At 37.8% G+C, this 24739-nt stretch overlaps 2 protein-coding genes across 3 annotated transcripts; both read left to right on the top strand.

The window, feature by feature from the left end:
* The first annotated feature begins 1255 nt into the window (after positions 1 to 1255).
* LOC147869967 (ferredoxin-dependent glutamate synthase, chloroplastic-like) lies at positions 1256 to 14258 on the top strand. The gene is made up of 33 exons (XM_087335388.1): positions 1256 to 1776; positions 2088 to 2400; positions 4145 to 4587; positions 4734 to 4865; positions 4937 to 5035; positions 5145 to 5215; positions 6703 to 6799; positions 6878 to 6970; positions 7228 to 7373; positions 7458 to 7617; positions 7703 to 7813; positions 7900 to 8115; positions 8281 to 8438; positions 8545 to 8674; positions 8762 to 8820; positions 8947 to 9052; positions 9423 to 9519; positions 9659 to 9774; positions 9898 to 10095; positions 10172 to 10282; positions 10787 to 11026; positions 11109 to 11207; positions 11327 to 11422; positions 11502 to 11699; positions 11795 to 11869; positions 11965 to 12093; positions 12209 to 12307; positions 12403 to 12545; positions 12625 to 12718; positions 12809 to 13047; positions 13131 to 13209; positions 13392 to 13475; positions 13589 to 14258. Exons 1-33 carry the CDS (start codon positions 1519 to 1521, stop codon positions 13748 to 13750), a joined length of 4851 nt encoding a protein of 1616 aa, XP_087191514.1. The 5' UTR covers positions 1256 to 1518; the 3' UTR covers positions 13751 to 14258.
* Positions 14259 to 16004: 1746 nt separating this feature from the next.
* Positions 16005 to 23451, top strand: LOC147869966 (uncharacterized). 2 transcript variants are annotated; one of them, XM_087335386.1, is made up of 12 exons: positions 16005 to 16100; positions 18395 to 18483; positions 18999 to 19492; positions 19577 to 19732; positions 20706 to 20810; positions 21530 to 21658; positions 21763 to 21865; positions 21965 to 22045; positions 22144 to 22220; positions 22431 to 22511; positions 22626 to 22717; positions 22795 to 23451. In XM_087335386.1, the coding sequence occupies exons 2-12, from the start codon at positions 18396 to 18398 to the stop codon at positions 22913 to 22915; spliced, it is 1527 nt and encodes a 508-aa protein (XP_087191512.1). In that variant the 5' UTR covers positions 16005 to 16100; position 18395; the 3' UTR covers positions 22916 to 23451. The 2 variants fall into 2 exon arrangements, with proteins under 2 accessions (XP_087191512.1, XP_087191513.1); XM_087335387.1 differs by lacking the exon at positions 16005 to 16100 and adding an exon at positions 16821 to 16841.
* The last annotated feature ends 1288 nt before the right edge of the window (positions 23452 to 24739 follow it).

The raw sequence follows: 24739 nt of genomic DNA, 5'->3' as shown, positions 1-24739 counted from the left end.
GTATTTATATAAACTCCATTAAGAATTAAGACTTAAGAATATATATATATATATATATTCGATGGATATGTATCAACAACAATGGAAATGGAAATTAGACGAGAAAATTCACTCTCACAATGAGATAATCATCCTAACCCTCTTAATTTTTAGAACCCCAAGGGTTTTTTTTTTTGTTTTGTTCCGGGCAACGTCTTTACCGATCGATTCAATCTACACATGCGGAAGTTATCATTCTTGGTATTCGTAATTGCTACACTTTTCATCCTAATCCCGACAACTTCTCTAGAGGGATTCACATGCAAAACGGAACCGCCGCTCGCCCTCTTTGTCGAGGCTAGTCGGACATGGAGTAAGCACAAGATCATAGTTACAAAGGTTGGAGAAGCACAAGGCGGGGGGCGATCATTTAGTGGCTTGCCACGAACGATATGATCCTTCCCAGTCTTCACAATGGCTGGTTGACCGGACGAATGGGATGGATACGATGGAGATGGTTAGTTTGCGTCCATTGGCACGAAGAGGTCATGATTCTACTCCTACTCCTCCTCCTCCTCCTCCCAGTACTACTACTACTATAGAAGCCAATTGATTTGTCCGACTCTTCGTTGTGGCCGGTTGATCGGATGGATGGATGGGCGGACACGAACGATCCATCCGAGATGAGATGGTTTGGTTGATTGCATCCATTGGGAGGAGAAGGGTGATATGCTTATTCTCTACTGCTACTACTACTACTACTACCACTACTACTGCATACATACATACATACATGATACTACTATGATTACATACATACTGCATACTACCACTACACACTACATACTACATACTACATACTACATACTACATACTGTAGCCATATCCTTTGAGAAGAGAAAGAAGAGGATAGGCACACGCGTACACCCACACCCACACCCACAGACAAAAGAGGATAGCCAGAAACAGAGCTTATTCATCATCATCATCATCCTTTCTTCTCCACCTCTCTCTCTCGCTCAGTGGTCACCATTATACCTTACAACAGCCTCTGCATCCCCTCCCTGAGCTTCTGATCCATCGCCCACATCCCATTTCTGTAAAGAAAAGAAAGAAAACAATAAAAAGGAAAAAAAAAGAAGAAGCTTCCCCAGATTTCTGAGCTATATACCCCCCCCACATATCCCTCCCTCCTGTGCCAAATGTTATTCATGCCATCGCTCCCATCACGACCCAGCTCTTGAAGCATTACCCACCACTTCACACATCTGCAAACCCTAGCTTTATGAGCCAGCCATCGCCCACTTCAGTCTGATGCAAAAACCAGGGTTTTGAACGATCACCCACACGTCAGAACCATAGGTTTTAAGCCGTAGCCTACATCACATCTTATGCAAATTGTAAGATTTGGATCATCGGCCACTTATCAAGACCCTAATGCTGTAAATCAATCCATACCTTCCCATGTGCACTTGATCACCCATCAAATTAAAGGCAAAAGCAAATAAATCCAATTCTTCCATCTGTCTCTTCTCTTCTATGGCTCTCTCTCAGCTCTCATCCAATAGCTGTTGCTTCCCATCGCCGCCTTTTCTGCTCCCTCTCTCCCTTGTTTCACCTCACCTTTCTCCTTCTCTTCATCTGCAGTCTCACTTCATTGGCTCGGTTCGTCTTCATCAGCATCAACATCGTCTTCAAAGAGCTCTTCATCGATCTCGTGGTTCCCAACCATTGTGGCCTCAAATACGTGCTTCTTCTCTCACCTCACAACCTGGCGCTGGCTTCAAAGCTTCTGAGGTAAAGGAAATGCGAAAATATCCTCGTAATCTAATGCGTTTCTCCCATGTTATATTGGGTTTGATCCTGAATGAAACAATTGGTTTTACAATGTTGGGTTCATTTTGATGGAAGCGATAGGTTCGCAATGTCAGGTTAGGGTTTAATGAAAGCATAGGCTGAAATGTTGGATGGGTTGATCTTGAAGGAAAGAATAAGTTTCTATGTCTGGTTGAATTTGAAGGTCAAATAGCTTTGTTCTGTAGAGGTGATGCTAAACGTGAAAGCCCTATTTTATTTTTCTTTGTGTGTTGGTGTCATCTTGTCATCAGGTTGTCAAGCTAGATGATTTGCTAGCGGAGCGAGATGCATGTGGGGTTGGGTTTGTCGCGAATCTTAAGAATCAATCATCGCACGCCATAGTTCAGGATGCCCTTACAGCCCTTGGATGTATGGAGCATCGAGGAGGATGTGGGGCTGATAATGACTCAGGGGATGGCGCGGGTCTGATGACCAAGATCCCATGGCTCCTCTTGCAGAAATGGGCTGCTGACCAAGGACTCGCCCCTCTTGATGAAAGTAAAACAGGTGTGGGAATGGTCTTCTTGCCAAAGGACGAGTCTTCGTTGAACGCTGCCAAAGAAGGTATTCTTGAAGCTCTCTTGTTAGCCACATATTTTTTTTCAGAGAGATATGAAATGAAATAATATCATCCTTAGGAGGAAAAAAGTACTTCCCATATATTATTGTAGATAGAGATATCAATATTATATTAACATCATCAGAAAACCCAGTTGACCCATGGACGCACAGTAATTACTTCCCATCTTTTTTATTGGATGGAGATAGATAGATAGAGAGAGAAATGAAATGAATGTTTATATTAACATCTTTGAAATGCAGAACTACATCCTATCTTTTTTTGTAACAGAATGAAATACTTTGTTAACATCATTCAAAGGTAAAATGACCTAAGAGACCAAAAGTCATATCTATGCAAGAATGTTCAAAAATTTCTTGTATGACACCCATTAGATCTTCTGAATTACACAAAAGAGGAAATAGCTTGCATGAGGATGTAGCTTCATGCATCAATGTCTTCTGGAAAATCATTTTGCAGAAATTTTCACATATGATGTTATGTGTATCAAGATGACAGATAGATAATTTATTAACAATATTCATCATAATGTTGAAGAAATTTAAGTATGAGGCATTTGAATTTTGTGCACATTTTGGAGGATACAAATTGGCTACTTCTCTCAGATTTTGTGGGCTTGCGATCACAGAAACATCTAATATAATTCACGGGGTACACCATGATGGAATGTCACACTCGCCATACATCGAATATTCCAATAATCTGAGCAGGAAGGTTGAAATATAGGGAATAGAATTAAAATATTTATTTTGGGAAAGTAGATGTGATCCACTGCTTCCAACCCACAACTTCATCAATCTGTGAGCTGATGCAGTGATGAATTCGTGGCTGCTGACAGTGTGAAAAATGGTGTATTATGGATTTTCTTATACTTTCCAACCACCAAAGCAAAGAACCTGCAGTTGAACTGCTTTTTTAGTTTCCTATATAGATCTGTGATGGAAGAAGTAATGCATAGTACAACACGCAATGAGTGGCAACCATCAATTTGTGACTTGTCGAGAAAGATGAGAGAAATGTTGATCGTAGAAGGGTTGTAAAAATATTTGATGTTCCTCAATGATGACAGGTTTTTCCTGATAAATCAGGATGCGTGGATGAGTTCTCGAATCCTCCATTATTGAGAGAAGCCTTGGATGCACATGCTTGCAATACAAAATTTAGCAACCTTCCTTCTCCACCTTTTTCTTATCTCGTGACACTCTCTGTCCTTGAAAACCGTAGCGGCCTCTGTTTTTATTATCTTTTTTGATTGTTCATATTAACAGTTAGAACTTTTTTGCAAGCCATATGAAAAGGTAGACGAAATGTGTTTTGGCTCTTTTGGTGTCTGTCATAGAACAAAAGAAAAATATAATTTACGTGTCTAAAAGGCCATACTGGCACTTGACAAAGGTTTATCTTAGCTTGCCAATTCAAAGTAAAAAAATAAAAATGTCTTTCTGTGTTAGCTTCTTAAATTAAATAGCTTAAAATAATCATGAATAATCAACAACCAGGTTTAGTGCCTTATCATTGAGATTGTTATCTTAACTTGTCAATGCAAGTAACGAAAGAAAAATGTCTTTATATAGTAGTGTCTTAAATTAAATAGCTTAAAATGTAATCACAAATAATCAACAACCAGGTTTAGTGCCTTATCAGTGAAATTGAAATTGTCTGTCCTCTGAAAATCTCTCATCACAGGTGATTCAATGGAGAGAATTAATTCCCTCTTTTTGTTTTCAGTGGTGGAGCGGATTTTCTCACAGGAAGGAGTTGAGGTTCTAGGATGGAGGCCTGTGCCTGTCAATGTATCAATAGTTGGTTACTATGCAAAACAAACACTTCCTAACATTCAACAGGTTATAGTTAAAGTTGCCAATGAAGGTTCTATTGAAGACCTTGAAACAGAATTGTATATATCTAGAAAACTCATCGAGAAATCTTCTGGATCTGAATCATGGGGTCAAGATTTATATATTTGCTCCCTCTCCAGCTCCACTATAGTCTACAAGGGAATGTTAAGATCTGAGGCTTTGGGCAGTTTTTACCATGATTTGCAAGATCCACTATTTACATCCAGCTTTGCTATTTATCATAGACGTTATAGTACAAATACAACTCCAAGGTGGCCTCTTGCTCAGCCCATGAGGTTTCTTGGCCATAATGGAGAGATCAACACATTACAGGTATAAGCAGTATGCCACAGCTTTATATATTGCATTCCCTTCGTTGGAATTTCTTGAATACTATCCGTGAATGTGTTTATGATTTATGCACAAATTTCTCCAGATTTCTGACAAATTCAATGGTATGTTTTGACGATACTATGCAGGGGAATCTCAACTGGATGAGATCACGAGAGTGTTCAATGAAGTCTGCTGTTTGGCATGGAAGAGAAGACGAAATTCGTCCTTATGGGAATCCGAGGGCTTCTGATTCAGCAAACCTAGATGCAGTAGCTGAGGTACAAGTTTACAACCTTGACAGCCGTTGTCTATAGAAATATTCTGCGTGCTAATTCTTTTGCCTTGGCAGCTGCTCATGAGGAGTGGTAGAAGCCCTGAAGAGGCACTGATGATCCTTGTTCCTGAGGCATACAAGAAACACCCTACTCTGATGATCAAATATCCAGAGGTATCTGGGGATACTTGCGTGGTTTATCATTTCAGCAGTCAAGATACTTTTATTACATTTTCTAGGAAGCTTCCAGATTTTCAGTTTTGTGCATTTTTTATGATCTCAGGTTGTTGACTTTTATGAGTATTACAAAGGTCAAATGGAGCCATGGGATGGACCAGCTTTATTATTATTCAGGTAAGGGTATGCTGTAATAAATCACAAGGATCGATATTGATGACATTTCTATTTGGATCATATACTTCTTTGTATTTGCTTGGAAACAACTGATATATTAACGAAGATATAAAAGTAGGCTTCGAATGAAAGTTCCAAAGCTGAAAATGGTGGAAAACGTTTAGTTTGACATCTTAATACTTAATATCTAACTCACACCACTTTCTTCAAATTAGAAACGTTATCAATTCGCCAACTCAATGTAAAATGTGCTGCAACATTCAATGAAGGGTTTGCAATCACAACCTGTATCTTTACAACCTTTACTTGTGTTAGTGGTACATAGACTTTTGGTAGGCTCTAGGGCCCAGAGAACTATTCTAAAATAATGTTTCACATACCACACAATGGATTTAGAGAAAGAAAAGAGAATTGAGGCACATGGTTTAGTCATTGATTATTAAGGATAAGTTCCTAAAATAGCCATGTTGCCCATTCAGAGTGATCATTTCTCGAAAGTTCTATTAAATGTTCTATGCCAACTTAAAGACCATGCTTAAAATGCATTGTATATGTGTGACTGTGTAGGAGGTCCATAGATAGTTAGTGTAGGTGGTAGTTGTGTAATATACGTGAGGTATCACTATTGTAATTGTTATTTTTTGTGAGGTACACACCCAAGAAATACTATAAAGGTATAAGAAAATATTTGTTTTAGTCCTTTACTAAAGGTCTAGTCTGTCTTCTACAAAAGAAGGATTTTTTGCAAATGCATCAAGGTGCACTTCCCATCAAGGAACACTATTCTTGCCATGGTGCTATGTGTTTTATGAAATAAGAGGGAGATATCACCACCTCTTCAAATAAGGCTTTGGCTGACCACACAAAGTAATGGAATACAAAGACTAACAGTTCTTGGCACTGTTCTTGCCAGAACTCAAGAGACATAGGGAGAAGTGTTGAAGAAGAATAAGTAAACTACAACAGCTCATCGCGACTTTCTTTAGCTTTATCACTTCTCATGTTACAAGTCAATCAAAGGCTACACAAGTAGGGTTTCGATCACAACCCTTGAAAGGGGCTACATTAGATCACGGTATAGCACTTTGTGTAGCATCTAGGCCACGTCCATTTGAACTTAAAAAAAAGGTAGTTTCTTCACATTGAAGACATCTATCTCTTGTATTGGCTCATGTTGGAGATCTTCCTAAAGCAGAAGTTTCAGTCCATCTAAGTTCAAAATGTTAAATGCTTAGCTCACAAGATACTTTGGTAGCTTAGGCAGTTCTACTAATTTAGTTATATTTATTTGGTTTGTTGTTCTCATTTGATCTCATGGGCCATTTCTGCCTCTTAAAAGGCTTTACTATATGAGCTATTGTTCCCTGTTCTCTCTCTACTGCATACTTACTATCAACCTTTACGAATCGTTATTTCGTTTGTGCACCATCTGTCTCACATGGTATGGTCAAGATGTTGGAACTCTAATGGTGTGCAATTGTCTGTAGTGATGGAAGGACAGTGGGAGCTTGTCTTGACCGAAATGGACTTCGTCCAGCTAGATATTGGAGGACATCAGATGACATGATATATGTGGCGTCTGAGGTACCTTTCATTTTCACAATGCCTTAAATTCTTTGAAATGTGAAAAATGGAAAAATGACATCCTTGTTACCACGACAGGTAGGAGTGCTCAATATGGACGATTCAAAGGTTATATCAAAAGGGAGGTTGGGTCCAGGAATGATGATTTCTGTAGACCTTGAAACAGGACAGGTAAGACCATCAATGATTTCAGTTTGTGTTTGAATATTTCTGATAATGTTTGATATGCTCTTGATAAAATAATTTAATTGATTTAACACTGACAATTATGTGCTACACGCAACTACATTTAAGCATCAGAAAGATATTAGTTTAAAAAGAGAACCCCTGTAATCTATTCATATAAGAATTACACAGTTTTGATTTATGAAAGCTATCAGAGTGGAAGTTGTAACTTGTACATAATCACTATCTTAAACTGTGTATAGGTTTCAGAAAACACAGAAGTTAAAAAGAGGGTTGCCACAGCAAAGCCATACAAACAGTGGCTTGCTGACAAAAGGCGTGCTTTAGAACCTGCCAAATTTCCTGCTGCTAATCTTTGGGAGAGTGATAAAGTTTTAAAGCTTCAGCAGTAAGTTTCGATGGGCTAAATATATAATTGGGTTGAATGTCAACATTTATGATGGCGATCTTACTAATTGGGTGTCTACTTCAGGGCATTTGGCTATTCTTTAGAAGATGTTCAACTAGTGATAGAAAGCATGGCATCACAAGGTAAAGAACCGACCTATTGCATGGGTGACGACATTCCTTTAGCAGTGCTATCTCAAAGACCTCATATGCTGTATGACTATTTCAAGCAACGATTTGCACAGGTATATATAAAATCTCTGCAATCTGTGGTTGCTATTTTCTTGGTTTTTGTTTACAATGCATTAAAGTACTAGTGTAATACTGCAGGTAACAAATCCTGCCATTGACCCATTACGGGAAGGTTTAGTCATGTCATTAGAAGTCAATCTTGGAAAGCGTGAGAATATTCTGGAGGCCGATGCAAAGAATGCAGATCAGGTATGTCACATTGATATGTCGTCAATTTTATATTCTAGGTAGGTTCCAGCGATGTTGTAATATGGAAGTCGATTTACCTAATGAAGGTCACCATGACAAACCCAATCTTGAATGATGATGAATTGGAGTCCCTAAAAGTGGATGAGAAGCTGAAGGCATATCGGCTTCCAATATTTTTTGATGTCAGCAAAGGTGTGGATGGATCTCTCAAGAGAGCTTTGGATAGACTGTGTGAAGCAGCTGATGATGCTGTTCGTTCAGGATCACAGCTACTTATTCTTAGTGATCGACTTGATGAATTGGTATTTATTCTTGTTGGGCTACTAATAAAATTTCCTTATTTTCTGTTAATGTTTTGCCATATCATTAATATATGTAAAAATGTCCTGAAAGGTAAATTGGATCCAAATGTTATGACTATTTATATTTGTTTTATCATCCACTAAACTACATCGTTTGGGCATCAGGAACCATCCAGACCTGCTATACCTGTTCTCCTTGCAGTTGGGGCTGTACATCAACATCTCATTCAGAATGGTCTACGTATGTCGGCTTCTATAATTGTGGACACAGCTCAATGTTTTAGCACACATCATTTTGCGTGTTTGATTGGCTATGGTGCTAGGTGTGTCTTCTTTCTACATGGAAGAGATTGATATGTAAGATTTCTACATGGTTTGACACTTTACTGAAATTCTATCTCTTTCCTCTTCTTGAATGTGGGTATCCAGTGCAATATGCCCATATCTTGCTTTGGAAACATCTCGACACTGGCGCATCAGTGTGAAAACAGTTAACTTGATGAAAAATGGAAAAATGCCTACTGTGACTATGGAACAAGCTCAACAGAACTATTGCAAGGTTTTCCATCTATTGATTTAGGCTTTTTTTATAAATTCTTAAAGAGAAACATGCATAGAAGTTGTAATGTGCGCTTTCCAAATGCAGGCAGTTAGAGCAGGCATACTGAAGATCTTGTCAAAAATGGGAATATCTTTACTGTCAAGGTGATTTCTTTTCTGATAAGGGTTTGTATGTGCATTTCTATTCTCAAGGGTACAATGCACCATGATTCTTGTAGTAGCTAGTGTTTTCAAATGATTTCTCACTTCTTTGATTCTCGTTTCTATCAGCTATTGTGGAGCACAGATCTTTGAGATTTATGGTTTAGCCGAAGATGTTGTGAACACTTCCTTCTGTGGAAGCGTGTCAAGGATAGGCGGCCTTACTCTTGATGATGTAACCACTTACTCTGAAGTTTCTAATTACCTTTTGGTTTGTTGTTGGTGACACTTTTGCTTTTTGGTGCATTGTAAGTTTGCTGTGTAACTATCTTTAGATTTTTCCACATCAATGCAGCAGAAGTTTTGCCTCGTTGCAATCAGTGCTATAGTGCCTTCAGTTCTTTGTTGAACACAAAAAGAATAGATGCTGTTCAATAGCTGCATATAAAACAAGGAATTTATATGTGCCAGTGCTAAACTGTTGTAACTTCATTGTGGAAAATGTTATGCAAAGGATACATGTTTCATTCTTTTTATGTTAGCAAAAGAAAAGTGCATTATTTCTTTTCTCAACATGGATACCTACTAAAATCTGTAACATGCAGCTAGCAAGAGAAACAATGAGTTTTTGGATCAAAGGATTTTCAGAGGAAACTGCAAAGCGGCTAGAAAATTTTGGGTTTATCCAATCCAGACAAGGAGGTAATATTGTGTCTTGTTGCATATGAATATCTCAGATCTGTACCTCCTTGGAAAACAGATATTAGTATTCTGTAGATGGAGGTTTATATTCATTCAATGAATTTTCATATTCATTAAAATGCGGTTTTGAGTGAAATAGGAGAGTACCACAGCAATAATCCAGAAATGTCAAAGCTCCTGCATAAAGCAGTTCGAGAGAGGAATCAAAGTGCTTATGCAGTTTACCAGCAACATTTAGCAATTCGGCCAGTAAATGTAAGGGCTATGGACCTGAACATGTATTTGTGATCGAGATATTTGATTTTATGCTGGAAATATTTGTGCTTCCAGATTGAAGCATTATTGGTTCTAATTTATATATGAAATTTCCTTTTTCAGGTTCTTCGTGATCTTCTAGAATTTAGAAGTGATAGGAAACCCATATCGATTGGGAAAGTTGAACCTGCATCCAATATTATGGAGCGTTTTTGCACAGGTGGAATGTCTTTGGGAGCTATCTCAAGAGAGACACATGAAGCTATTGCTGTGGCAATGAATAGGATTGGTGGGAAATCAAATTCAGGGGAAGGAGGAGAGGTAATATATGTTATTCTTGCATCAAAGGTGACTGTTATGAACCATCAATTATGAGATGCTATGGGTTGTACTACAGGATCCTATACGTTGGAGGCATCTATCAGATGTAGATGATGGATATTCTCCTACCCTGCCCCATTTGAAGGGTCTGCAAAATGGTGATACAGCAACAAGTGCAATAAAACAGGTGCTTGATAGGTTTATCTTTCTTTTTTGAAAATTCCAGGAATATCTTTCAGTGGGTTTGCAGTAAATTGTTAAATGCAAATGAAGCCAATGTGAACCGGTTCAAATGCCTCGAAAACTTAAAACAGCTTATTAGGCGCCCCAAAAACCCTCTTCTTTTCTGTTCTCTCTGCATCTCAGCCATTTTCCCTCCTATCACACCTGTTTCATATAGGTTTTTGGAGGCCACTGCTAGACTGTTTTAATAGGTGAAAAGTGTATTGGTTTATTAGAATGTGATTTTAGGGCATCTGAGCTGGTTTGTGTTGCATTTAATGCTATGTATAATCTCACCTGTCCTATCGTCTATTTGATGGACATAAACAGTCTTTAGAGTAAATGCAGTATGATCTACATTGAGTAATAGTCATCCTTCTGAGAAATTTACATGTATAGCTGTAAATAGGTTGAGCTCAAGGCAAATATAGCTGCTCTACATGTAATAAAGTAGCTACATTGCTAACAGGTGGCATCTGGTCGGTTTGGTGTCACGCCCACTTTCCTTGTTCACGCTGAACAATTGGAAATAAAAATTGCCCAAGGTGCTAAGCCCGGTGAAGGAGGACAGCTACCTGGGAAAAAAGTTAGTGCCTACATTGCTAAACTCAGAAACTCCAAACCTGGTGTGCCATTGATCTCCCCACCACCTCATCATGATATTTATTCTATTGAGGACTTAGCACAGCTGATCTTTGATCTTCATCAGGTATATTTAGTTGATTCAATCAATAATCAAGAAATGATGAATTCAAATAGTATTTGCTAAGTTCTGCTTAAATTTGTGGTAGGTCAACCCGAATGCCAAAGTTTCTGTCAAACTGGTTTCTGAAGCAGGAATAGGAACTGTTGCATCTGGTGTAGCCAAAGGAAATGCTGACATCATACAGGTGTGTCTGGGGAAATACAGTCTTCTACACATCTTTCAGGATCAATTAATTGTAAATTTATGATCATATAGTTCTCGCTTATGATTGTTAAATATTGAGGCATTTTTTATATCTTACAGATCTCAGGACATGATGGAGGCACTGGTGCTAGTCCTATCAGTTCAATAAAGCATGCCGGTGGTCCATGGGAGCTTGGTTTAACTGAAACTCAACAGGTGGACAAGCAGTGTGATTTTGACTTCTTTACTGGAAAGCGAACCTTTTGTTTATTGTTATGGTTGTGTTTGTGTTTAGACCTTGATCAATAATGGACTTCGAGAAAGGGTTGTCCTGAGAGTGGATGGAGGATTCAAAAGTGGGGTTGATGTGATAATGGCTGCAGCTTTGGGAGCTGATGAGTATGGATTTGGTTCAGTTGCTATGATAGCAACCGGATGTGTGATGGCAAGAATCTGTCATACAAACAACTGCCCTGTAGGTGTTGCAAGTCAGGTAATAAAATGATCAGTGTTGCTTTTCTCATTTCTCAGTACATTACTAGTTAGATGTATACCTAACTAGAAATTCAATGACTTGCTTGCTGGCAGAGGGAGGAACTTCGAGCAAGATTTCCTGGTGTTCCTGGGGATCTTGTAAACTACTTCTTGTATGTAGCTGAAGAGGTAACATCATTTCACCATCATTCTTTCTGATATGAAGAAGTTCAAGTTATTATTTGCGCTGTTATGTTTAAAAACTTATCTAATGGCCATGCTAGGTGAGAGGAATTCTTGCCCAATTAGGATATGAAAAGCTTGATGATGTGATTGGAAGAGTTGATCTGCTCAAACCAAGAAGTATATCTGTCCTCAAGACGCAGCACATAGACCTCAGTTCTATTCTTTCTGTGAGTTAGCTAAATACTTGCCATTGAAATCTCCAATTTTATCCACAGTTCTTTTTAGTAGGAGAACCTGAATGTCATATTCTTGACATGTTTACACTGTTTGGTTGACTGATAGAGTGTTGGATTGCCCAAGTGGAGTAGCACAAAAATAAGAAATCAAGAAGTCCATACCAATGGACCGGTATTGGATGATGTCTTGCTTGCAGATTCAGAGGTAAATAGATCATGCTCATTGTTATAAGCTACAAAATTAAGTGCCTTAATTGTAAGACCATAAATTTAAATTTAAGCATTTATTGAATTTAACAGATTGCTGAGGCCATAGCAGAAGAGAAGAAAGTACAAAAGACCGTGAGGATCCTTAATGTTGATAGGGCAGTTTGTGGAAGGGTTGCTGGAGCCATAGCAAAGAAGTATGGTGACAGAGGCTTTGCAGGACAGCTTGACATAAAGTAAGTAGAGTGGGAGTTTGAATCAATTGATTGAAAGGGTTGAGGAATCATCTTATTCACTGCCGGACCTTCTGTTTAGGTTCATTGGAAGTGCAGGTCAATCTTTTGGTTGCTTTCTGATGCCGGGCATGAATATCCGACTTGTGGGAGAAGCCAATGATTATGTTGGCAAGGTGTCCTATTATATACAAAATTTACCTTACGAGTCATCAAATGAAATTGCGAAAGGAGATTCACTCACTCCAAAGTCTTGGGTTATGCAGGGAATGGCTGGGGGCGAGCTTGTTATTGTTCCTCCTGAGAATGTTGGATTCTGCCCTGAAGATGGCACTATTGTCGGCAATACTTGCTTATATGGGGCCACTGGTGGCCAGATGTTTGCAAGGGGAAAGGCCGGCGAACGTTTTGCTGTTCGTAATTCTTTAGCAGAAGCAGTCATTGAAGGAACTGGAGATCATTGCTGTGAATACATGACTGGTGGTTGCATTGTTGTGCTTGGGAAGTAAGTAAATTGAATGATTGAAGAAAAAATGAGTTGCATGTGTCTGCATGGCTACTTATTGTGATGTGCTACTTCCTCTGCAGAGTTGGGCGGAATGTAGCTGCTGGAATGACAGGTGGCTTAGCCTACCTTCTAGACGAAGATAACACATTGCAGCCTAAGGTAAGACTTTGTTTCTGGCAAACTTAGTTATTGTGTCTCTTATATGTAAACTTGTGGTTTTTTGGGTAATTTTCAATGGATGAGATCGTAAGTTTCTTTTCAATGTAAACCGGTTGAGAAACTGTTAGGGACATGGGTAATTGAATTATGGGATATAATTTGACGTACTTGTTTGTCCTCAGGTGAACAAAGAGATTGTGAGGATGCAACGGGTTACTGCCCCCGTAGGTCAGCAACAGCTGAAAAATCTTGTACAAGCCCATGCGGTATGAAATTCAAAAAATTAAAAAACCACACTGGTTTCATTTGTATAACGGGTTAAACAAAGAAAAACTCAAGTGTACAATTAATCCTACCTTAAATATATTTTGACTTCCAGGAGAAGACTGGCAGTGTGAAAGCACAGGAAGTATTGAGTAACTGGGACAAGTTTCTGCCCCTATTTTGGCAACTTGTGCCTCCGAGTGAAGAAGACACGCCTGAAGCAAATGCAAGTTACACCGATCAATCTTTGCAAGAGATGGCAACCTTTTCATCTTGAGTGTGGATGCATAAAAAGAAAACAAATTCCAGAGGCTGGATCCTGTGTACAAACACTTGCGGGACTGTTCATGGCACTCTGAATTTATTCGGGGAGTTTCATGTAATTTCGGTTTTCATGCTAAAGAAAAGTACTTTAGGTGGTCATAAGATCATGTGGATAATGTACAGTAAGGAGTTCGGCAAAAATATTGAAATCACGATAAAAAAAGGACTCGCACGCATGGGATTGAGATATCTATCTAGCTTCTGTTCAGCATATGCTGATATTCAGCCCATTCAGCTGTTAATAAATAGCTATGTAAGAGTAATTGTTGAGCAGAGCTGCCTTTTGTGTGCCAGCAGCTTTATTGATCTCTTTTTGGTAAAAAGAGTGGGAATAATAAGTGACGCTCAGTTCAGTTTCAGGAATAACTGAGCAGTAAAATTAATTGTATGTGGGTGAAGGCTCATTTATGTACATTTTCATTGATCTATTTTGAGCTTGATATATCTCCAAATTAAAGCCATTGATTGAGATGAAGAATAAGATATTCAGTTATGTAAGTGAAATCGGAATGGTACTGCTGTTATGTTGAAGGTTGAGTGCTGCCTTAGTTGTTCTTCTAAGTATATATACTTCATCTGAGTATCGTACGTGATATATATGAATGAACAAAATACCAGTATTTAAGGGAACTCAATGCTTTTACTATAAGCTTATGTAAAACATGTAAGCATTGTTCATGAGACCTCTGTGATATGGAAAAGCTTGACGGGTATTTGTTGGCAGGAGTTCTAGTCCTTAATGTAACAGATTGAATGTTTCACCTTTGAATAATAATGTTTTTTTGCATGTCCCTAGCAATGAGTTGATTGTGTTATTGAAATTTTCACATTACGACAACAGTGTTTCTAAGAACCAATCTATTGTTTCCAGGGAAATTTTGGCACTTGGAATATTTGATGTAAAGTAGCTTTGTTGAGAAGACCACCACATCTACATTAGTCTACATGTGGCTCTTGATGTTATGGGAATTTTCAATCTTGTATGACCTGATTGTATATCAATTGTATGGAATCCTATTAGGGACATTGATGTTCTATTTATTATTGCCTCAAATCTTCTTTGTGTGCTGTCGAGGGATCATTGTGTTTTCATCTACGTAATATCATATATTTTCCTACATCAGTTGCTAATATGGCTACTTTCCATATTCTAGGTATCACATAATTTGGAACTAACATCCTCGATCCATGTATTGTGTAAACCACCAAATAATATAATCAATAGCACTCTGTTTCTCATGAAATTTTTAATAGGCTTGAGATAGGACAATAGTTCATGGACAAATGTTTGTTTGGTTAGGTATAATTGGAATGGTTATTAGCAAGGTTTGCACGTATAAAAGGTAATTAGTAACTATTTTGCTCACCATCGATATTTTTCACGAAGGGGATTCATGTTAATTCTTTTGTGCTCTTTTTGATAAAGGGGGACTCATGCTATGCAATGGGTGATAGCTCAAGGCTACTTGGTAGAGTAAAAGAATCTTGGATTTGGTTCCTCTTTCTCATGAACTATTTGATAAGTGTGAGTAGGCCATGGATAACTCCGTTATATAATGATATTGGCATGAATCCAAGTTGCTCATGATGTGAACTCTCATCCCAACTGTCATGCATATATTGCAATCAACCCTATGTCATATATACCATTGTACATGGTCAATCACGCGAAGTTCTCTAAACATTTGAATAAACAAACTATTATTATATTAACGGATTGGCCTTCCCGTAGAAGTACTCATGCAATAGTTACAATTTCTAGACTCAAGGGTTCAGGTTAAGTGGAGAGGGCCCTGACTCCTATGCAATTTGCATAATGAATAATTGCATTACAAATGCATTAATGGATAATTAGAAGTATGTGTCCTACGTATGGCTTGACTATACAAAGCTACGATAGCTATGGTTCTATGGAGGAGAGGGTAAGTTGGTGGGTATGACAAGCTTCGGATTCCATTAATTGATCAGCCACAAAAGAGAGAGGTGAAGGGGTAGGGATAGATTGTAGAGATAAAAGTCCTAAGAACATGAAAGAAACAAACCAATTTCTTAAACCCAGTTTTTTAAGCTCAAGACAGAGAGAGGAGAGAGAGAGAGAGAGAACAGAGTAGAGAGAGAACAGAGTAGAGAGGAAGGGAGAGATAGAGAGAGAACAGGGCAGGGAGTCTGGGAGAGAGAGAGAGAGATAACAGAGTAGAGAGAGAGGGAGAGGGGGGAAGCGAGGCATTTATTAGCGAGGAACAAAGCTCTCCTTTTTCTTCTTCGTCCTCTCTCTGCTCCGCGTTGTGAATTCATTCTATCAGGTTTGTCCTCTCTGCCTCTTCCTCCCTCCCTTGCTTGTGTGCGTATCTCAATGCCTGTATGAGAGAGACGGAGCTCTGTCTCCCTCTTTGCAGAACCAAAGACAGTGGCCAAAAGTAGCCCATTGATACCCATAATTGCACAATCATGATGTCATAACATCTTCTGAGAGAGAGAGAGAGAGAGAGAGAGAGAGAGAGAGAGAGAGAGAGAGAGAGAGAGAGAGAGAGTTCTGTACTGAATCAAACGGAGAAGGAGAACTTTAACGGCCAAAATGGTCTATGAGATCAACATATATTACAAACATGATGTTATAAGAGAGAGGTCATGATGATGGTGATCTCGTAGCATCCTCAGGAGGCCAGAAACAAGGACCACAAAACCAAAGAAGAGCGTCACATGAGAGTCTTCTGCGCCTAGTGCAGAGGGTGTAGCCACTACGCCTAAATGGATGTGCAAAGTTGGTGCATATGGTAATTGATGCTGGTAAGATTTTCAGATTGCCATGAATGCTTCACGTCTAGCGTGAGATGAAGGTCATCCTCAATCTCCAGATTTGGGGTGCAGTGTGCATATGCAATTTGCTCTTGCCAGTGCTTTGCAAGCGCCGCCCTCAATCTTATGAGCTTTACTACAATCATGAGGAGGGCAATTTTCCTTCCCACGTCAAGTGGCTTGAAGATGAGATGATTTGGTTGATTGTATATGGTTTACTTATAGGTGTACAAAGGTGTCAGGTTTATGTGAGTGAAACAAGATTGCAAATTGTTATTATTTGCATCCTCATTCCATTTTTCCTTGATTGCATCCATAAGGCATGATTCAATGTTTTTCATGTGCATATCATCAATGTGTAGCTCTTGTAGTGTCATATTCCAGCTCTTAAAATATTTGAGAGTAGGTGCCCAGATAGAAAGGAAGATGTTTGTTTTATTTGTTTTCTGTGTTTTGCTGCCAGCATCCCCAGCTTAGATTGATCAGTGATGTGTCTCCATGTACGTCCTCATACTCTTGGACTCTCATTAGACCCTCTACTGTGATGGGTCTTAGCCCCCATTTTAGGAGCATCAGTGAGTATGGTGTGGCTGCCCTGGCCTCTTGTCATAGGTAAATCCCAGATGTCAATAGAACTCAATGAGAGGCTGGTATCATAGGTAAATAGGTAAATCCCATATGTCAGTCAATAGAGCTCAATTGAGGCCTGATGGGTTTGGTGATAAGGAAGGTGTTTACCGGAGTTATCGAAATGAGTCTATGACAAAAATCATCTGTGCAAGTGCCAAAAACTACGAATGCCAGTGCTACCATTCTATATCCAGAAAAGGGTCAAAATGTACAGACAAAAACATAATTTAACTAAACTTGTCGCTATTTATGGTACAAGTGCTAGGAGAGAAGGGGTTCTCTATAGATGAGTTGTGATACAAGCATGGTATGCAAATCATAAGTAAATTTCTAGTCTAAAAGAAAGAACAGAAAGAGATTCACTAGGTGAAGTTCTTGCCCCCAAAGACAGTATTTATTTTATTGCAGAAAGAAGGAAGGTGAACTATTCAATTGGGACCTTGAATGCCTGAATTTTTCTATTCTAGATCAATTGCTGAAGGCTGCAAATGTGACAATATTGCTCCATTAGTTGCACTTTTGCTGAGACAATTGAGGTTTAGTCACAATGTAAACATCCAATAGAAGCAAGAAAATTTGCGAGCTACGTCAAAGTTCAAGTTCATCAAGCACAAGTGTGGATGTTAAAGAAAGAAAGTGAACTAACGGATATGATGACATTGAATACCTATAGCCAAACACGTTGTGATTTGAAGATGCAAATGTTTCATAGCATATCTCAATACCCTAGGAAGCTAACATATGTGAATCCAGCAACATAAGAACCATCTGATAGCAACCAGTGCAATTTCCATATTAGGGGATGTTGTTTACACTTGTATATAGTCTCTTGAGAAACATCATGTTTATTATCATAAAAGTTTAATGCTCTGGATAAGTTACTTTGTTCTACCTATATGGACTTGCTTGAGAAGTGTCATTTAGTCTTTGCTCAGGGATGAGGCATCAAACACAGGACATTTTTTCATACATCTAAATACTAGTTCAGTAGAGTTTGTTCTCTCATAAAAAAACTTTAATTTAAAAGATTTAAATAAAATTTTCATGGTTTATAAAAGACTGGAGATTTAATTGTTAATAAGGAACTATTTGAATGCGAAGTTTTAAGCTCTAACTCATTCAAAGAAAACTAGGTCTGTTTTGGCTAATGTATCTGTATTGTGTATGCTAGAATGGAAAGAAATGGAGACCAGAAAGCACAATGGTATGTTCTTGGCGAACAACAAAGCTATGGGCCCTACACTATAGATGAACTACAAGGTGAATTGCAGTTTATCCCTTCGTAAAGACATTTATTATTTACATTTATTTTTTATTCAATAGCTTTGCAAATATAATAACTTTGAGAGCCTATTGATTTAACCTTTATGAATTTCAACTACATTGATATCTTTGTAAACATTGAAGCTGTATTAATTTAGGATCTCTTCCCATTTCAAAAACTTTATTGTGAACATTATATTGCAGTGTGTAACTAGCTTATTTTAGCTTAGTTGCCAATATTTGAGCTTTGATAAAGGTGTCAGTTAAAATGTATACTTAGCAGCTAATTATATTGCTTCTTTTTATAGGTTGTTGGTGCACACTTACATTTTTTACTTTCTGCGCTTTAGTTCTGTTATATTTTAGTAATTATTTGTGGAGACTGCATTTACTTTTATCCCTTTATTTGTCCTGTCTTCATTTAAATTAAATTGAGAAGCTCACTTTACGGTAAGAATTAGATTTTAGACTTTCTTTTTCAGCAAGTATTAATCTCTATTCTTGGAATGCAGAACATTATGCATCAGGCTATCTGACAAGCAGCTCTCTACTTTGGGCAGATGGAAAAGATAAATGGTCTTCATTATCTGAAATTGATGAATTGAGTAAATATGTCATAATTAATAACCCTAAACTAGCTAAAAGAAATGAGCTAGATGATACACAAAATGCGGTCATTGCTAGTGAAAATGCGGCCATCGCTAGTGAAAATGCAGTTCAAAATGATGCTGCAGTGAAAGTGTTGGATAGAGGAGATGGAGAAGATGACTTTATAAGGTGGCAGGAAGAGATCAGGAAGGCAGAAGAAGAAGCTGCTCGCTTGAAAGCAAGAACAGGAAAACATGGAGCAGTGGCTGCATCATTTGTCGATTCAAGATCTAAAAACAATGAGATAATTGATGGCACTGATACACCTGTATCACCCCCTAAAGGTGAAGAAGAATTCACTGATGATGATGGAACAACATACCGATGGAATCATGCTCGCAGAGTTTGGGTGCCTCAGGTAGATGATTTGATTTGTTGTTGGCTTTCTGTTTGAGGATGAGTTGACATATGGGGCTCATGAGTTGAATTACATGCGTGACAGGGGGAATGTCTTCCTGAGGTTCCCATATATAGAGCTGAGGAGATGGTTTTTGATGTTGAAGAAGAAGTTTTCCCAACCTTGAGTGCAACATTATCAGAAGATGTTGGAAAGGAGACACAGGAATTAAAATCTGACAATAAAAGGAAATCAGTAGACGTGAGTATCATTATAGTTTCTTTGATTATTTTTATAATTAGATGCACCAGCAGTTCAAACAAGTCACTCTTGTTGCAACAAAATATATGATGCAACTGTGAATTTTTTTAATGCAAGTGTTGATCTCCTATGCGTGTTTCTTGAGCTTTAACCTCCATTTAATTTGTTGCTACAGAGGTTTCTTTTATTAAGTTGTTTAATTTTCATTGATACTGTCATTCAAAAGTCTATAGATCAAAGTTTGCTAGGAGTAAGAGAAATTGTTAACAAAGAGTTAGAAGTGACAGAAAAGTGATATCAGAAAAAAGAGAGAAAATAGACTCTAGACAGTTTGATGTAGAGAAGAGCACAGGTGCAGGAGGAGAGGAGGGACACTAAGTAGAGTGTGAACATCTGCTAATTCTTCAGTGAGGGCAAATAAATTATCTTGTATTCAAAACGGGATGAACACTTGCTTGGCTGTATAGACACATCAAGATGCTATAATCAAAGCTTTCAAGATATTCCCTTGACTCACTTGGGTAGATAATTCCATTTCATCATCACACACTTTCATTCTAGAGATGGAGGAGAGGGCGCCTTCTTACAAAGAACAATGGCCATCTTAGAGACTAATGAGTGTGTCTGAAGGCATTTAGAGTTATGAATTGTTATTTTTAAGTATTAAAAAAAGGGGGCTGGAGGGGTAGAGGTCACTTGTATCTGGAAGCGAGGGGTTGAAATGTACACCTACAATGTTTGAAAACAATATGGGTGTTTACATACTCTTTATCACACAAAATACATATGCCTGTGCAATTTCTTGGGTTTCAAATTGAGCTGCTTTTATTTATTTATTTTTGGAAATTTTGTGCGTTTCTGATCTTTAGTTTGCAAAGATTACAATAGTATATGTGGTTTGCTTGTGTTATAGTTTTTCTAAGATAGTTGGTTACTGTGTTTTATGAGTTTCATATCCTTGTGCATTTTGCAGGAAGTGGCAAAACAGCCAAATAATAACCCCGAGGGTTGGTTTGAGTTAAAAATTAACACTCATGTATATGTAACTGGACTACCAACTGATGTGACTTCTGAAGAGGTATCCAATTACTGAGTTTTAGATTCCATGAATAAATTTGGTTGTTTGTTATCAACTTTTGATTGAACTGTTTCATATTTGGTGTAAGTTCTGTTTGAAGTTAATATTAAAGTGTGGTATATGTATAATGATGCAATAAAAAGCCAGAGTTATTATCAATTGTTGGTGTGCCACTTTTGTAATATTCTTTATATTCTTAAGCTTTTTATGAGACCGTCTAGTCTACAATTTCTATCCTTCTATTTAATCTTGATATACCTAGAAGTGTGTATGACTAAAGTGGATAATTAATGTTGGTATTGTTCAAACAGTGTTCCTATCAGGTGTCTGAGTAATTTGCAAGCCAGTAATTATGTCACTTCGTTATAATGCTAGCTTTCCTAGGTTAAGTTATAGCCACATGAGAGATTTCCTGGATTTTGGATGAATCTTGAATGTATTATGGTTGGCATCCAGAAAATTAGAGCGAGCAATCCATTTTTCATTCTCTATCAAAGTAGTTCCTGAGAGCTTTTGTCTCCCTGAAAAGACATAAAAGCAGACATAACAAAATGGTGAAATACAAAAGATAGCTTTATGGTTCAGGCTTAGAATAGCAAGGCATTTTTTTATTAATTAGCATAGCAAGATATCAAGAATTTGCCATGGGCAATAGCTTTGTTAATCCTTCTGCAGGATTGGACCTATCTTTTAAAATCTAGAAAAGCATTATATTGCAGGTTGCGGAAGTGTTTTCAAAGTGTGGCATTATTAAGGAGGATCCAGACACGAAGAAACCGAAAATAAAACTGTATGCTGACAAACAAACAAATGTTTTGAAAGGAGATGCACTTGTGACATACTTAAAGGTGGGATTTAATACTTCGAAAATCCTAATGAAGGTGTATTGAATATCCTAAGAGGTTTTACATGGATAACAATTGAGTGATAAGTGGTTTTTTGTTGATTGTAGGAGCCTTCTGTAGACCTGGCAATTAAGCTTCTGGATGGAGCACCTTTTCGGCCTGGTGACAAACAATTAATGTCTGTCAGCCAGGCAAAGTTTGAACAAAGAGGTGATCTTTAATGAGTCTCCACTGCATCAGTATTATTATTCTCACATTATCCTGCATAACTTGTGATTTCCCTGTCAAAATATGTGTTGGATATTGCAGGCAGTGTCTTCATTAAGAAGGAAGCCAATAAACAGAAAAAGAAAAAGTTGAAGTATGCAGAGCAAAAAGCCCTTGGTTGGGGTAATGCCATTGCGTTATAGTGTTGTTCTTTTTTATGCTTAAAAGTGCACTATCTTTTAGTTTATCATGCTTAATACAATGAATGCACAATTTTCTAGGTGGCTTCGATGATGCCAAGAAGAGAACAGCAATGAGTGTTCTGTTGAAAAACATGTTTACACAAGAAGAATTGATGGTAAAGGCTGAATATATGCTGAAGATTGAATAATGATCATGCATTATTTAGTCTTATTTGTGATCAACACCAAGAAATACTCTTGCAAATTAAAGTAGAAGCTTTTGGGATTAATGAAAAAGTAGATGGTTCATGAGGAAGCTTATATTATAAGTTACAGTGTTGATTAACATAGGCCCCTTCTTTTCTACCTTTCGTGTGGATGTGCAGTCAGATCCAAACACACTGGCAGACTTGGAGGCTGATGTTACTGAAGAATGTGTCAAACTTGGTCCTTTAGAGAGACTGAAGGTAAAGCGTATAAGTCTCTCCTAAATTGGCTTCTCTTCATTGTAGAATTCACTTAGGTCTGTTGCATTTGGCATTGCAAATCAATCCTTCTACTGATTCAGGTGAACTATGCAGGTATACAAAAACAGCTCCGAAGGAGTTGTGATGGTGAAATTCAAAGATAGACAAAGCGGGTTAAAGTGCATTGAGCGCATGAATGGACGATGGTAAATTGTGTGCTTCATATGGAAAGTTCCATTTTGCAAATGTGATGAGTCATGACTTTGCTAGTATATTGTTGTAGGTTTGGAGGTAAACAAGTAGAAGCTGTCGAGGATGATGGGCTTGTTAACTATGCTGAAATGGATGCTGCAGATGAGGAAAGAAGATTAGAGAACTTTGGTGCTGAACTTGAAGCAGATTGAGAACATTTTTGAGATTGTGCCGTTGGTATTCAAGTTGCTGCACTGTCTGAATGCATCAGTCAGAATTAAGCCAAACAGTAATTCTGATGGATTTTTGTACAGTTGCTACAAAGCCCTGGTTTTCGAAAAGAAAAAGGAAATCATCAACAATTTCCCCATGAATACGTTGGGATAGAAGCTTTAAGGAAAATTCCACAACCATCATTCTCTGAGAAGCATGTATTAGAATAGTGTGTTCTCCCGAGTTATACAATTAGAGAATGTCAAGAGTAGGAAACCCTGACTTTTCAGTTAGAATGTAGATAGCATGAATATTTAGGAATGGGTCACACAAAATGTGTTGAGATGTTACATCATATATGAATCAGTCTGGTTCAGATTTTTGATGGTTGTAACTTTTATGAATAAATCGTGTGGGTCTACCGAAGGGTTGAATGTTTCAATCATCCCTGAGAATATTTGACCTTGAGATGATGTACCAGTAATGTTAACAAATAGGAGAGAAAGAAATGGAAATTGTTTGCACATAGGAGAAAGGGGCTTGAGGAATAAACATTTGAATGCTAGGGAACATGATTCGTACCTTAGGATTTTGACTCTAGGGTAAAATATCGGGGGAAGTAGTCATAATGGGTAGATAGGATTGTTTGTTGGTTCCTTATAACTATGTTATATTATCAAAATGGGTAGAGAAGATAAGAGTATGATCATTGTTGATGCATTTGAAACATGTGGGTAATTGTGAACTATCATATAATGCTCTTAGTTTTTTATTGTAGCTTATTATACTTTTCTCAATCACTTTATATGTTAGCATCTTTTACTTGAGGTTGTTTGAGTGAGAATTTGCAACATTTCATGCTTGGTGGAAACTTACCAATAGACACTATCTATATCCGGATTGAATAACATTTTGTGTCATTTACTTGATTTTGCAATTTTTATTGAAATCATGCTTTTACTTGACCTTGCAAATTTAGCAATGTTATTGTTTATGGTAACAGTGGAAATGAACAAGCCAAACTTTCCTTTTCATTTGATATGTTTTTCTCCTTGTTGCAAGTCATTACATTATGCCCCACAAACACTTGGCTTCCCCATACTAACTTGGCATGTGTTTATGGAGATTCGTGTCCGATTTATTCCAAAAAGTCATGTTTGTCTTGTTTAGCCATAGATGTGTGTAGGGGTAAGTGCAAATGATGGTGGTGTTACAAGGAACTTGGTATGTCCATGTAGACACATTTTATTGCACTTTGGGATTGCATGTATATGGAACATGCACTAAATCATTTCCTTAAATGATAGCATTTACCAACATCCCTCACAAAATTCCACCTTCCAAACTTGTATTCGCTCCACTTTAAAGTTGTTTGCAAATCTAATAGGCTTATGCGAGTATAAGCTTGGAAATAAAGGTAATTGGAAACACTAGTGATATTATCATTCATAGCATGTAGAGAGGTTTCTAAGTGTAGAAGTACACAATGCCAATACTACATGGGAGCAAAAATTCAAGGCAAAGGAATCTAAAAGCCCATGAATTAACCAAAGCTATTTTATTTATTACTTTTGCATCTGGGGTGATCGAGATAGAAAGGGAATTTGAAGCAACCATATTGGCTTGAGCTGAAAATAATACACTCGACAATAATCCAAGTCGAAAGAAGAGAACCTAAGAGGCCTACATTAATTTAGTTCCTTATGATGATGAAGGCACAAGGAATTGAATATGTGGTCTGGGTATTACAAGCTCAAATATATGTATCCATAATTGCTATCTTGATGATTAAGTAAAGAGGAGAGCGCCTTGGCATGGTACAA

This window comes from Azolla caroliniana, unplaced genomic scaffold, assembly GCF_043228905.1.
Source record: "Azolla caroliniana isolate FFs.n. ecotype wild unplaced genomic scaffold, voAzoCaro1.0.p SCAF_1, whole genome shotgun sequence".
NCBI classification, from domain to species: Eukaryota; Viridiplantae; Streptophyta; class Polypodiopsida; order Salviniales; family Salviniaceae; genus Azolla; species Azolla caroliniana.
The sequence above is the reverse complement of the archived record's forward strand: the minus strand, read 5'-3'. Positions and strand labels throughout refer to the sequence as shown.